This window comes from Triticum urartu, chromosome 2A, assembly GCF_056163025.1.
Source record: "Triticum urartu cultivar PI428250 chromosome 2A, HENAU_Tu73, whole genome shotgun sequence".
In the NCBI taxonomy this organism is placed as follows: domain Eukaryota; kingdom Viridiplantae; phylum Streptophyta; class Magnoliopsida; order Poales; family Poaceae; genus Triticum; species Triticum urartu.
In genome coordinates this window covers 131,530,156-131,546,020 of record NC_141874.1, presented here as the reverse complement: position 1 = coordinate 131,546,020, position 15,865 = coordinate 131,530,156, and the positions used below count along the sequence as shown (strand labels likewise).

At 49.1% G+C, this 15,865-nt stretch overlaps 1 protein-coding gene across 2 annotated transcripts; it reads right to left on the bottom strand.

Annotated features, from left to right (window-relative positions):
- Positions 1-48: 48 nt before the first annotated feature.
- On the bottom strand, positions 49-9,689 carry LOC125536312 (uncharacterized). 2 transcript variants are annotated; one of them, XM_048699505.2, is made up of 5 exons: positions 9,242-9,686; positions 9,056-9,106; positions 1,069-1,202; positions 561-661; positions 49-472 (listed from the first exon to the last, which is right to left on the bottom strand). In XM_048699505.2, coding segments are annotated over exons 1-5 (672 nt in total). In that variant the 5' UTR covers positions 9,626-9,686; the 3' UTR covers positions 49-470. The 2 variants fall into 2 exon arrangements, with proteins under 2 accessions (XP_048555462.2, XP_048555463.2); XM_048699506.2 differs by lacking the exon at positions 9,056-9,106 and having other exon boundaries at positions 9,242-9,689.
- Positions 9,690-15,865: the final 6,176 nt, after the last annotated feature.

The window sequence follows — 15,865 nt, the reverse complement described above, 5'->3', positions numbered from 1 at the left end:
CAAATTGTCGACTGTGAACCTATGTTATATGATAAAACCAAAAATCCCAAAGTATCAACCTAAACTGTGCAGATTGCATCTTTCGACGAACACTTAATTCGTCTACCACAAGTTCATTTTCGGCGCTGCACAATATTTCCAAATTGGAGCATCCTAAGTACACAGTATAGGCATGCTCATAAATCAAAAACCATTTGTTGCCTCTTCAATTTCTCATTCTACCTCATACAGAGACAAACATTTTATGCCAACCAAGCTGGCCTACCAACAATTGTATATTACTAAGCGTTTACGTCCCACCCAGAAGCAGTCTTATGCGCCATTTGGAGTTCTGTGAAAAATGTCAAGATACTCTGACAGATGATTGGTCGTTTCTTCTATGGTCCATGTATTGGCTAGACGAATCATTTGAACTTTTAGCTGGCCCTGCGGTGATAATATTCCGCAAGTTTCCTCGCTTGTCTGTCATTCTCTGCGTGTATCAGCATATATATCAGATATCAAGAGATACAACAAGTATAAGAACTGGTGTGGTAAATATTAGCATTGCGGACACATACATTTAGTCTTCTGCCGAGCTATATTCCTCATTTGTCCTATTCCATCTTCTACTGCTTGAACAATATTCGTTGACTTGTTCACACCGTCTGCTATCACTTGGCTGCAAATGGTTGTTTCAGTAACAGACAACAAGGGATGAGCTAAATGAGTCGAATAATTATCCACGGTTCTCATGCTTATGACAGATTTGCATAGTTAGGCCTCTTCAGTTCTCGACTAAAATTCAAAAAAAAAAGTTCTCGACTAAATATGTCTACGATGTTAACTGTAAGCAACTTTAAACCAATATCACATTCAGTATGCGGATTTAAAACATAGTTCGATCTACAGATGTGAAACTGGGTGCAGGTCAGCTGCAATTAATGTGTGCCGAATAATATAAACCCACATCAATTTATAACGATAGTGCTACAACATAGGTAGGTAGATAAACCTTTGGTTTCCTATAACCAAAAAAATAGATGAACATCCATATGAAACTCAGGCATACAGTTATTTTGCGTTTACCTCAAGTCACTAAGTTCAAGGGTGAAATCACTGATTTCCATGCCAGAGAGTCTTACAGCTGTCATCGTGCTCGGTAACTCATCCAGAGCTGCATCAGCCAGCAGAGCAAATGAATTTGCAGCTCTCCTCATAGCCTGTTGAATAGAACCGAGTCTGAAAACTCCATCAAATAAAAATCATACTAATAGTACGTAAAAGGGGCAAAATGATGTGTAGAAGCTAAGGGGTATTTTCACAGCACATAACCATCCTCTCAACTTGTCATTTTCGGACACCACACATTCTCTTATTTCAATCTTCAGCAATCAGCTCCTCAACTCTCATAACTTTTTCTTTTTAATTTCCCCCTATCGTCAAAACAACCATTGCTTCTCCTAACTCGCGCACACATAACATAAATTGCCACAAAGTATATTAGTCGATACAGCATGTTACTGTTATAAACATTGGTTTTATGACTAACGAGATGCCATGTTATTAGCAGCTCCAAAACAAGATAATATGTTAACACTGGCATTTGGAATATATACATGAAGACATGAAGTTCCATGTGGGTCCAGTCATGAGTTCCAGACTTTCTGTTAAAGAGATAAGATAAGCCCGAAAAATAGATTTGTGGGAACGCTTGGGTCCGAGGGTAGTTCGTCGGAGAGACGAGATAGTCCTTTCTCTCCATCACCCAACTCCACAGCACTTCCAACCCCGGGTAGGGGGGATTTGCAATCTCTTGGTGATGTCCTCATTGAAGGTCCTCATGGGTGACGGCTAGCAGTGTAGACTCAAGGGCAACTCTAACTCTAGCTAGTGTCCAAGGACCACACTGGTTATCGCCAGGTTTTACTAGACCAAAGGCACTCCAGCACTAGGCTAGTCCAAGGTCAACTCTAGCTCTAGGGTAGTCCAAAGGAAACTCTAGCACTAGGCTAATCCAAAGGGAACTCTAGCACTAGTTTAGTCTCAGGGCAAATGTGACCAGGTTCAATGGGGCAGCGCCCCTAGCGGCAGTCCCTCGTGAGTTCGGGCAGCGCCCGTAACCTCAACACCATGTGGATCCACACTGCGACCCCAACCACATGTCTTGCACGTAACCGAACAGCAGCACATTGCATCTGGGGAGAACATACTTGCAACCAAACGTCGTGCTTGTGTTACTGTTGTCATGCAGCCTGGGCTTTGTGGGAACCAAACGAAATGCAGAACATGGTTGGGAGCCTATATTTTCTCAGTTAGATAACAAACGCGGCCAAAGTGAGCATGTAAGCGTCCAAAGTCTTGCCCCCGGCTGCCTCTTTCAAGTGAGGAAGGTCATATGTATATAGGGAAATAGTTCGGGAAATCACATGGCATGCCATTAGGCTACATACATTGGTGGCCCCATCTTTCTTAACATGGTAGTTTTTAGTCAAAGAATTAGTGAAAAAGTGGTAGTTTTCAGCACAAATTTGTAAAGTGGTAGTTTGTAGGCACGGTTCCATGAAATGTGGTAGTTTTTTGTTAAATACTCTTTTTTTCTAGAATATGCATAGCATGTGTATCATCCATTAAAGAAGAATAGGCAAAAAAGCCAAGTACAATGCGTTTCGGCTATTACAACACTAATCTCCAGGATTAGCAACTGCACCCACCATGCCTACCACGAACATGCCTCACCCAGTCCAACCTCTAGCCGAAGACGATGAGGCAAAACAGGGAGCAACCGGACCGCATCATGATTGAAGTCGGAGACATTTGCAACAACCATGACTCTCGAACAGCTTGGACCAATGTGCCCCTCATCTATGCGCCTAGAAGGAGTCGGCATATGGACAGCAGGACCCGGCCGGACCTGAAGGAAGCGTCGTCGAGGAAGTGTTGATGTCGGTGTACATTGTACCCGAAGGCCCACGCCCTGAGCAGCAGCCACCATGGGGGCCTCCACGAGCAACCTGGACGATGCCTCCAAGGAGGGGACCAACGCCATGGCACCGGCGTTGCCGCCACCTAGTCCAAAGAGCCGGATCTAGGGTTTCCCCTGGTGCACGAGGAAGGGAGTTGTGGTCAAATGTGACGCCCCGAGCCTGATGTGCCAGGTGTCTTCCAGTAATTCGTTGTTGTTGCCTTGTCATTTGCTTGCGTGTTGCATCTTGCCATGTCATCATCCGCATTGCATCATCATGTTTTCAAAACTTGCATCCGTCCCGGTCTCCTCGTTCCGTCTGTTGTCCGTTCTGAGCCCAGACACACTTGCACGCGACCGCGGCATGTCCGAAATACTATTTTATAAGTGACCGAAAAATGTTCTCGGATTGGGTTGAAAGTTGGCGTGCGGTCTTATTATAGTGTAGGTAGGCCGCCTGCCAAGTTTCATCGCATTCGGAGTCCGTTTGATAGCCCAACCGTTAAACTATAGCGGCAGTATAGCCGGTCTTTTCGTCGGACGTTTCGGTCTCCGAAAACCGTGCCGGGCTGCTTTCCTCTTCTCTTCTCTCAGCCCAAGGCCTCTTCTGCACAGCCACCTGCAGCTCACCTAAAACCCCCCTCCGATCCGGACCGTCGGATCGAGATCCGATGCCCGAAAACGGATGATGGTTCCCCTAACCCTAGCCCCCTTACTATATATAGACCCCTCCTTCCAATTTTGGGCATCCCTAGCCCCCCACCTACCTCTAGCCGCCTCCCAACCGCAGCCACCTTCCTCCTCGGAATCAGCGCCTCCCCAGCCGCCCTCCGCCACTTGGCGCCGCCGCTGGCGCGCTCGGGCCAATCCGAGCGCGACACGTCGCCTCCCCGCGCCCCGCAGCCAACCCCAGCGCGCCCCACTTCACCGCGGCCCTGCCAGGCCCATCTGCGGCCCGCCCCCGGGCTCGAACCGGGCCCGACCGCGCCGCCCGCCTCCGCTCCCGACCTGCCCCGCTCGCCTGGTTCCCCTCGCTCCTCGCTCCGCCTGACCCCGCCTCCGAGCACGCTGCCCCACCGTCCGCGCTCGCCGGCGACAAATGCCGCCCTTCGCTGGAAATCTTCAGCAGGCCAGGTCGCGGCCTCCCCTGCCCGCGAACTCCTTCCTTCCGCCGCTCTCTCTACCGCTCACGCTTCCCTCTCTCTCCCTTGCAGGATCCAGCCGCCGGAGGTTGCCTCGCTCACCCCGTCGTCGGACGCCGCATCGACCCCCGCCGTGCCTAGATCCGTCTGGAACCGCCCGTTTCGCCGCTCGTGGGACCCTCTCCGGCCTTCTGCGTTTCCTATCGCCGCCCCGCCATCTGCATCGTCGCCGTCGGCGACCCTTTTCGCCAAGAGTCTGCGACGCCGCCCGTTCACGCGCGCGTTGACCGTTTTGGTCGACCGCATGGGCCCCGCAACCTCAGCCCAATGCCCCGACCGGCCCAGACACCCGCCGGCCGGCCCCCTTCCAACCTGGGCCATGGCCCATGGTGAGAACCCCAGCCCCTCCAGATTCGGCCCTATACTATTTTTTTCCCTGACCTGCGAATTTTGCTATTTATCCGGAAACTGCTGTTTTACAGAAAAGTCCTTCATATTCATGCATTTAATATCTCCACAACCGTGCATCGGATTAAAACAACTTATATATGTAAAGTGCTTAGAATTTTGTCTAGTTTCATAATATGCCACTTTCAATCATGTTTAAAATGTCTAAAATGTTGTTTGTTTAATTTTGAATAAATGCCATGCTAAAATGTTTTAATTCATAACTATTTAACCGTAGCTCCAAATTTAATAATCTTTATATGTAAATGGGGTAGAAAAATGCCTAGTTTAACATGGTGCATTCACCTTGCATGTTTAACAACTCTAAAATATTGTTTAGGGCAGGACAGTACCATAACCAAAATATGCACATGAGGATTTTCCCGACTTGTTGTTTTGTTGTTCCGGCCTCATTTAAACTTGCCTAGATAGATAGTTTCATTATGCTTCACCTCTTGCCATGCTAACAACATTTAATATTGTTGGGTACATAAACGAGATCGAACTAAATAACTTGAACGTGGTGTTTCGTCAATATGCAACGGAGTTGCATGTTGAGCTCCACTTAATTTGTAGGATTGTTTGTGCACTTTGTCATGCCATGTATCATTAAACCGGACATGCATCATACTTGGTTGTGCATCATGCCATGTTTATGTGATGGTTGTTTACTATGTTGTTTGCTTCTTCCGGTGTTGCTTCTTCGGGTTGGATCCGGTAACGTCGCGTTTGTGAGGATCCGTTCGACTACGTCCGTTTGTCTTCTTCATGGACTCATTTTTCTTCCTTGCGGGATTTCAGGCAAGATGACCATACCCTCGAAATCACTTCTATCTTTGCTTGCTAGATACTCGCTCTTTTGCTATGCCTATGTTGCGATACTTACCACTTGCTTATCATGCCTCCCATATTGTTAAGCCAAGCCTCTAACCCAAATTGTCCTCGCAAACTATTGTTTGGCTATGTTACCGATTTGCTCAGCCCCTCTTATAGCGTTGCTAGTTGCAGGTGAAGATTGAAGTTTGTTCCTTGTTGAAACATGGATATTTTGTTGGGATATCACAATATCTCTTATTTAATTAATGCATCTATATACTTGGTAAAGGGTGGAAGGCTCGGCCTTATGCCTGGTGTTTTGTTCCACTCTTGCCGCCCTAGTTTCCGTCATATCAGTGTTATGTTCCCGGATTTTGCGTTCCTTACACGGTTGGGTTATAATGGGAACCCCTTGACAGTTCGCCTTGAATAAAACTCCTCCAGCAAGGCCCAACATTGGTTTTACCATTTGCCACCTAGTCTTTTCTTTCCCTTGGGTAGGCCTGCCCAAGGGTCATCTTTATTTAAACCCCCGGGCCAGTGCTCCTCTGAGTGTTGGTCCAACTTGTCAACCACCGGTGGCCACCAGGGGCAACTCTGGGCTGGCCTATCGGAAGTTTGGACAATCCGGTATGCCCTGAGAACGAGATATATGCAGCTCCTATCGGGATTTGTCGGCACATTCGGGTGGCTTTGCTGGTCTTGTTTTACCATTGTCGAAATGTCTTGTAACCGGGATTCCGAGTCTGATCGGGTTGTCTTGGGAGAAGGAATATCCTTCGTTGACCGTGAGAGCTTGTGATGGGCTAAGTTGGGACACCCCTGCAGGGTTTTGAACTTTCGAAAGCCGTGCCCGCGGTTATGGGCAGATGGGAATTTGTTAATGTCCGGTTGTAGAAAACCTGAAACTTAACTTATTTAAAATGCATCAACCGCGTGTGTAGCCGTGATGGTCTCTTCTCGGCGGGGTCCGGGAAGTGAACACGGTGTTGGAGTTATGTTTGACGTAGGTTGTTCTAGGATCACTTCTTGATCATAGATTTTCGACTGTGCTTTGCCTTCTCTTCTCGCTCTCATTTGCGTATGTTAACCACCATATATGCTAGTGCTTGCTGCAGCTCCACCTCATACCTGCTACTCTACCTTTAAGCTTAAATAGTCTTGATCGCGAGGGTGTGAGATTGCTGAGTCCCCGTGACTCACAGATACTTCCAAAACCAGTTTGCAGGTGCCGATGAAACCGTGCAGGTGACGCAACCGAGCTCAAGGAGGAGCTTGATGAAGACCTTGTTCGTAGTGTTGTTTCGTTTCAGTTGATCAGTAGTGGAGCCCAGTTGGGACGATCGGGGATCTGTGTAGCATTTGGGGTAGTCTTCCTTTATTTTGGTTCCGTAGTCGGACCTTGATTGTATCTGGATGTTGTAATGTTACATTCATGTATTGTGTGAAGTGGCGATTGTAAGCCAACTATGTATCTCTTTCCCTTATGTATTACATGGGTTGTGTGAAGATTACCTCACTTATGACATTGCTTTCAATGCGGTTATGCCTCTAAGTCGTGCTTCGACACGTGGGAGATATAGCCGCATCGAGGGCGTTACATCAGAGCCATGACAAAGCCTCCAAGGAGGGGAAGGCACCCGCAGGCGTCAGACTCAGCCACGTGTACTAAGAATTTTTCCCAAGCCATGACCACAACTCCCAAAGTCCACCGAAGCTAGAGCAAACCGGAGTATGCCGACAAGGCCAGCCACCACAGCAGGAGGAGACACAACTCGTCGCATCGCCGCCACCACAACCTAAACCTGTTCATGGGAAGCTCGGTCCAATGATCTGGCCCGGAAAACCCAGGCCGGTCCGGGCTACGCTTGCTTCTTGGGCCGGGCTCGGGCTTCATTTTACAGACCGAAAGAATATTCGGGTTGAGCTACCATTTCTCACCTTTTCAGGCCAGACTTTCGGGCTTCGGGTCAGGCCTACACATGTGTAGACTGAAAAACTAGATTCGGGCTCTTTCGTGCTTCAGGTTTGCATTTGGGCCAGGCTCGGGCTTGAGAAAGCACATATTTCCGGGCTTCGGGCTTGGGATTGTCACTTCAGGCTTTGTCAAGCCCGGCCTAAAACCAAGCCCGACCCGGGGTATGATCGAGTTTACCACGACCACCAAGCCAACAAGATCATGGGCAGCCTCAACGGCCCGACCTTGGACTCGAACCCCTACACCATGCAAGTATGCATCCAAGTCGGCCCTGGCAACTCTTCCCAGCACCACGCCGATAAGAGCACCGCTTTAGCACCAAGCCGTATGATTTTGTGGAGCGAGACGCCTACCGCTGGGCGTCACAACACTGGCACCAGGGCCACCAAAGCCACACCGGGCTGCAGCGTCGTTGACTCCCCTCCCACGCCCAAACCACGAGGCCGCATCGTCTGGCCGAGGGCACATCGCCATCGAAGTACCTAGAAGCCGCTCACCAAGGGGCAAACACGCCGAGCTATAGCCCACCCCATCGCCAGACCAGACTGGCGCACCATCCCCATCACCCCATGGCCATGGCCGGTCGGCGCTACCAAGAGCTCACCAGGGCCATCGTCCAGAATCCAACATGTGCCACTTGTGCAAGAAACGGTCGAGGACCCCGTCTCTTTGAGAGGGGGCACATCGCCACCGCGGCCGAAGTCAGCAGCCACGAGGGAGTCACGTGGGGGCGCCTATGGTGGGCTAAGGTTTCGACCCCCGAGTCGCCGGGGGGGAAGGGTCAAGGGGGCAATCAGCGTGAGAGAGTGGTATGCGTTTGGCAGACTCTCTCTCTTCCTGTTTAAATGGCTCATGTCAAAATTCTAAGCAACCAAGAAATATGGTGAGCGGAGGGGCATGAGTTTCATGGGTTCAAATTTTCCCAATAAAATACGCCTCACATGTTCAACTCCTGAAGCAATAGTGCAACACTCCCTCTAGTTGGAGATGGGCATATGATGATAGTGTATGATACTACTTCTACAGTGCATAGTATCATAAGCTAGTATCTTAGATTGCCTCATTTACTATCATGCATGACACAATGTACATCATTTAATATGATATGGTATGCCAAATCTTCTCTTTTCTCATTTAATTGTGTGCCACATCAGCGAAAACGTCTAAGTTCACATGCATGATACGCTTATGATACTCCCATTGAGGACAGCCTAAGAGTGTAATTCCCCCTCTCTTATCTCCATGGATTAAATGTTGTGTCGGATTCGAAGCATTTTTTTAACTCACTAAGACTCAAAGTGGGACTAATATAACGGAAATCTGAAAATTTTGAGATAGGCCCTCCATACCGGAAGGGAGGGAGTATTTGGGAAGGGGAGTATGAATTTAGAGCAGAGAGTTGTATTGACATTATAAATGGGATGAGTCGTTTTATTCCAAATCCTCTGTTTGGCGCATGATAAGAATTATGTATAAGAATGTTAGGAAACTTTATTTCTTTGCTTGGTTCGTGGGAATCAACGAGGGAATAGATAAGGGAAGATAATGTAAGTTATGGTGAAGGGTTAACATAATGTATGTTTTTAGGCATGAGTATAAATTCGTATGCCTAATCCCTTCTCAATTTCCACTCCCCGACACCAAAGAACAAATTTAAAATCTCGTGCTCATTCATTTCCCGTTTTCTAGTAACATCAAATCGAAATTACATTGAGAAGCCAGACTTACGAGCATCGTAGGAATCGCCACCGCTACCATGCTGATGAAGGCAACGGATGTCTGACAAGGCAACACAAGATTTGGGAAATAAGAAGAGACACTCCATGACCTCAAGATTGCAGCAATATGGAAGAATTAATCTTTCAAAAACTCAAATGGAAACTGAAATTAGATGGCAGAGGCTCAGTGCCTAACCGTGACGGCGACGAAGGTCAGGAGGAAGAACACCGGGTCCCCAAGACCAGCGCGGGCCGCAAGGTGATGGGCCGGAGGGCCCGCGGGGTCCCCGGCGCCAACGCTCTCCGCGTATCCCCCCGCCCCTTCTTGCGCCTCCCGCGCCTCATCCTCCGTCGCTCCATTCCCCTCCTCCCCCTCCCCCAATAACGCCGCCGCCGTCTCGCCTTTGGCTTCGGGAGCGCTGGAGAGGCGTTTCTTGGGGAGAGGAGATGGTGGGTGTGGAATACGCAGGGAGGCGAGGGGAGGGCGTGCGCGGCAGGGAGTTGGTGGCACGAAGACGGGGCGGAGGGGGCGGGGAGGCGGCAGGCGGAGGAGGCCGTGGAGCTGGCGCGCTGCCGCCATACGGGGACGCCTTTGCTGCCTGCAAACCCGTCGAGCGAGTAGCCGCACTTAATTTTGGTGGAATGAATTTGTTGGATTTTTTTCCTTTTTTTAATAGAAAAAAATGGTGAAATAAAAACGATATTTAGGCTGGCGGAGTATCCAGTGAAAATCACTAATCAGTGAAAATCTGGAAACTTGTGACCTGGGGCGTTGGATCGTTGACGGATGGTACAGATGAAAGGCGGGTTTGCTAACCAGCCACTTAAGTGTATTTTTCACATAACCCCTTGTCTTGCTGACTGAGCATAAATCTTTTGACGCCGCAACCCATGAACGATTCGTCTTCGATCTCTGCTGCGACGATGACTGCGCCGCCGGCTGTAAGCCCTCGCCCGCCGCCGGACGTGATGGAGAACGCCCGCGCTGCTCCTTTCTATCCCATGGCCCTGCCTCCTCCTACACCTGCACCGGCCGTCGTCGACGCCCTCGCTGTTCCATCCTCTCTCATGCCCCGCCTCGTCCTAGCCCTGCACCGGCCCTGTACTGGACACCCTAGCATTGTCTTTTGAGCTTTTGAGAGGTTGAGCATTTTTGTATCCTCCAAAACAAAGAGCGCTTGAGCGTTATATGTTGAGAGATTCTGTGATTATTTGAAGCTCCACAATATTTTCTGTTAAGAAACTGTAGTTGTTTGTCAGAATTTGTAGCTGTTCATGTACTGTAGCTGTCACTTTTAACATAGGAGAAGAACTCCAGATTGTATGATTTGGTGTACGACAAGAAGTCCATGCCTTGCAAGATTTCAAATTTCTGCTTGGCCATATTTTGCTTGGATGACCAAATTCAGTATCATTGGATATTGTACAACTGTTGACAGCTTCAGGATTGCATATTTTGCCAACTTGAAGATGTAGCCTGGGAATACATGTATCATGTCTCTGTTTTTCGGTTTTACTCCATACATCATGTCATTTTTGTCAAAGCAAAGTTGTAAAATAGTTCAGCAAACCCGCACTGTAACCATCACTTTTAACATACATACATGCTGCATAAGCTTCTTCCAACAAAAGCTTCAGCGATACATCCACTCTATGTCGAAAAAAAGATGCATAGTACAATTTAGATAAAACCACTAAGAATGTTTCTTCAGATCAAAACTTCTTCCTGCCCCGAGGATCACCACAGAAGTGCATGAACAGACCACCCTTGCACTGAATTCTGTGTAAACTTTCATCCAACACACTCCAATGGAGCTCAACAATACATTGCAGTTCAGAAGCTTATATTCAGAAATTTTTGTCTTGTACAAATTCCCATATTACAGCAATGGAGGACCACCCATCTAACTATCTAAGTTCAGTCATAACACCTCACAACATCAAAATTGCATTCAGAAATTTTGGCTTGACATGACAAGCTCGCACACGAAATTGGATAAATCAGGTAGAATGAGGCATTGCAGAATCAAGCTTTGAAGGAGCAACAGCCCATTCCGCGGCCGGCGTCCCCGGTGCGCCCGTCGTTGCGCACGGAGTCCTGTTGGCTGGGCCGAACGTCGTGGGCATCCTCGCCTAGCCCATGGGCAGCGTGACTTGTGGAACCACTCCACGCCGAGGGGAGCTTCAACGCTGTGGATGCTTTCATCAGCGCCGTTGGGAGCCCCGCCCGCTGTCGCCGCCCTCAAGCTTCGCCGATGTGGGTTGTGTCGGCGCCGGACACCTTCGTGGCATCCACACGGTGGCAGCGCCATAGGTGACGCCTCCGCCTTCGGTCGTCGCGGTTGGGGACGGCGGCAACGCCATGGGGGGTGGTCGTCGTGGTGGGGAACGACCATGGATAAGGCGAGATCGAAGTCATGAACTGCGGCGTCAAAGGGTTTCCTGCCCTGTGAGTAAAACAAGGGGTTATCTGAAAAGTACCCTTAAGTGGCTGGTTAGCAAACCCTCCTTTCATCTGTGCCATCCGTCAACGATCCAACGCCCCGGGTCACAAGTTTCCAGATTTTCACTGATTAGTGATTTTCACAGAATACTCCGCCATTTAGGCTTTGCATGGTACGCTGCGCATTACACATGCCGAGATATGCTACTATGCTACTGTTTTTTTTTTTGCAACGAATCATGGAGCTTTATTAATAAACTAGAATTCGATTACAATCTGCCCGAAGAGTGCTGATAAGAAAATTCAGGCTCTCATCAAGCCAGCTTTCTGTCCCCTCTTGAGCAGCAGCTCGGCGGGCACAGAGATGAGCCGGATGATTGAGAGTCTTGCCCACATGGGAAACCGAAAAGAAAATAAAATCAAGAACTATCTCCTCTAATTCTGCTAAGATAGGCGCAGCAATAGACCGGTTATTGCCTCGCGAGTACCATAGGTTGACGAGCTCAAGGCAGTCCACATGTATGATCACATGAGAGTATCCCCGGAGGCGCGCAAAGATCACCCCCTCCTGGAATGCCATCAACTCGGCAATGAAAGGATATGAGATTACAGGCAAAGTTTTACTCCATGCAGCGAGGCTAGGTGGGAATGAACGACACCGCCAGCATCCTCCTTCATAGCATCCCCGTTAGTTGCTCCATCAGTGTTTATTGTAATCCACCCCGGATCAGGTGGCCTCCAGCACTGATCAGCAGGATGTTTCGATCGTCCTAGTGGCAAGTCCAGTAGTGTTAAGGTCTTATGCACCCATTTGTGACGCCCCAAGACCGGAGCTTCAAATGCCTTCCATGTTTTCCGAGTTTCGTCGGGTGTTTTGTTTTGTCTGTTGCATGCATCATTGCATCATGTGCATTGCATCATGTCATCATGTCTTTAATCTTTCCAACTCAACTAAATAAACCGTATGGATCTTCGATCCATTTAAATTGAGGTAACTCACATGGTGGTTTCTCTTTAAAACATACCCTCCCGATATTTAGAAAGATATTATAAAATATTCCATTGTTTTGGAATCACCCATGAACCCACTTGCATATTAAATCCCTTGGCCTTTTCTTCTTCAAGTTTCGACTCTCTAGACTTTTCATTAATTCTTTACCATTTTCCGGAGCTCTATCAAAATTCTCAATATTTTTGGATACTCCAAAAACCCTGTCCTAGTTCAAACCCATTTGAATTAAATTCAAATGAGTTTGAATTCTTATCGTTCGATCTGGCCTTTTCTAATTTTCTCGGATCAAGCTTATTTTTGTGAGTCCAAAAAAATTACCCTCATGTTCAAATTCGTTCCCTAAACCCATCTTCCTTTTTTTCCCTTTCTCTCTTTTGTTTTCCGTCAAAGTAGTTTTATGAGAGAGAGAGAGAGAGAAGAGGCCCAGCAGCCATCCAGCCCAGCTGGGCCTCCCTCCCTCACGCGTCCGCCCAAGGCCAAGGCCCAACCAGCCCCACTGCTTACCCTAGCGATCCCTGCACCCCTTCTCCTCGTCCCCTCGCGCCGCCACACGCGCACGCAGCCAGAGCCCGATCCTCTCGATCTCTCTCTCACCATCTCCCTCCCGCAGCACCGCAGTCTCCCTCGTCCACTCCTCCTCGAGCGGCCCCGCTAGACCCGCGCCCGGATCTCCTCCTCCCCGTTCGTCCTTCTCACCGGGAGCCCGAGCTCCGCTGGATCCCCCTCGCCCTCGCCGTTCAGCACCGGCGCCGCCCTACTGCTTTGTCCATGACCTCCGCCAGACCTCTCCTGCACCTCCGCCGTCGCCGGAGTTCCCCGTGAGCCTCCCCTCGCTTGCGTCCACAACCGCGAGGCAGTGCCTCCTCACGCGCCCGTGGTCCTCCCCTTCTTCGTCTTGAGCGGTAACAGGAGCGTCGCCGAGCCCTCGTGCCCGCGACCCTACAGCCGCGCTGACCATCAGCTCCGGCCGCTGAGCTCCCTACTGCGCGTGTCCCGTCTCCGACCCCTGCGCCTCGCCCGCTGGCTAGTCCCTTCTCCGGCGTTCCTTGTTCCCCTCTCCCTGCTACACCTCGCCATGCTCCTATCCCGCCGGTCTGCCTCCCCACGCCGACAGCAAGCCCAGCTGCTGCTGCTCTTCACCAAGCCCGCTCCTCCCGTGCATCGGCTGCTCCTTCTTCGCTGTCCAGGGCTGCCTCTAGCCCAGCGCACAACCACAGACGGCCGCACCTGCCAGCAGACTTTCGCCGAGTCCCTTGTTGCTGTCTCAAACGGAAGTTCAGCGATGCTTTGCCACCCCGACCAGAGCGCCAAGTACCACGACTTCGCCTCTTGCTCGACAAGTGCCGCACCGAACGCCAAGTACCAGGATGTTGAGGACCCGTCAAGATCCCTTTGGATGCGCCAAGTTCCACGATGCCGCATGAGTTTCTTCTTGAATGTGTACGACTACGCGGATTCGTCAAGTACCACGACATCCGGAGCCCTCGGATATGTCAAGTTCAACTAACGTCGCAAGAACGAGACCAGCAAGTCCGAAGACCCCAAGTACCACGACAACCTCGAAGGGATTCAAATCCGTCAAGTTCCTCTATCGATGACTCGAACGCCTATGAAAACGTGTACCACTATCGCCGCCGAGATTGTGAGAACCTCTACCGACGACCTCGAAGCGTGTACGATGACCGTTGTCGAAGACCTGTACCTCTACCGCTTTCCGAACATGAACGACTACCTTCACTACAAACGTCCCGAGAATGTCTACTTCCTCTACTTTGCACCGAACGAGAATTATCCCGTTTGCACGCTCCTTGGAAGGTATCACCACCGAGACGACGCCCGTGAATGAATGATGTGTGATGTTTGAGATGCTCGTGGTTGCATCGTGTCCGAGTTGTTCTTTGTGAGTTCCTCATTGCCTTGCCGTCGACATGTGGGAACCCGGTATCTGGGAGCACCCCATCTTCTTGCATGACACACTCACACCCACTTCCTTTTGCACTCGTATCCCCGTGAGCTACCGGATCATCAGAATGTTGCCGCGGCATCATTTCCGTTTCGTCGCCATGGCACCCCTTTCTTTCTACCACGGTGACAAATGCTCTCATCACGCTCATGTCAACTTTTAATAAAAATTGCATAAACATGCACATGTCATCTGCATCATGATAACAACAATTAAAATGTTTAAAATTATTGTTTGCATTAAATTGTTAAATGCATATGGGGATTTACCGGAATTGTTGTTTGTCCTGGCCTCTTTTAAACTTGTTTAGATAAAGGTTTTACTTTTGCTTCTTCTCTTGCCATGTTTATCAATATTTAATATTGTTGGGTACCTAAACGAGATCGAACTAAATAACTTGAATGTGGCGTTTCGTCAATATGCAACGGAGTTGTATATTGAGCTCCACTTAATTTGTATTATTGTTTGTGCACTTTTCCATGCCATGCCTCTTTAAACCGGACATGCATCATAATTGCTTGTGCATCATGCCATGTTTATGTGATGGGTGTTTACTATGTTGCTTGTTTCTTTCCGGGTTGCTTCTCTCGTTAGCTTCAGTTTCGTTTCGGAGTTGTGAGGATTCGTTCGACTACGTCCGTTTGTCTTCTTCATGGACTCGTTCTTCTTCCTTGCGAGATCTCAGGCAAGATGACCATACCCTCGAAATCACTTCTATCTTTGCTTGCTAGTTGCTCGCTCTATTGCTATGCCGCGATACCTACCACTTGCTATATCATGCCTCCCATATTGCCATGTCAAGCCTCTAACCCACCTTTCCTAGCAAACCGTTGTTTGGCTATGTTACCGCTTTGCTCAGCCCCTCTTATAGCGTTGCTAGTTGCAGGTGAAGATGAAGTTTGTTCCATGCTGGAACATGGACATTGTTGGGATATCATTATTATATTTTATCTACTTTAATGCACCTATATACTTGGTAAAGGGTGGAAAGCTCGGCCTTATGCCTGGTGTTTTGTTCCACTCTTGCCGCCCTAGTTTCCGTCATACCGGTGTTATGTTCCTTGATTTTGCGTTCCTTACGCGGTTGGATATTATGGGAACCCTTGACAGTTCGCTTTGAATAAAACTCCTCCAGCAAGGCCCAACCTTGGTTTTACATTTGCCTCACCTAGCTTTTTTCCCTTGGGTTTCCGGAGCCCGAGTGTCGATGTCAAAACCGGCGGATCTCGGATAGGGGGTCCCGAACTGTGCGTCTAAGGCGGATGGTAACATGAGGCAGGGGACACGATGTTTTACCCAGGTTCGGGCCCTCTTGATGGAGGTAAAACCCTACGTCCTGCTTGATTTATTCTTGATAATATGAGTAGTACAAGAGTTGATCTACCACGAGATCGGAGAGGCT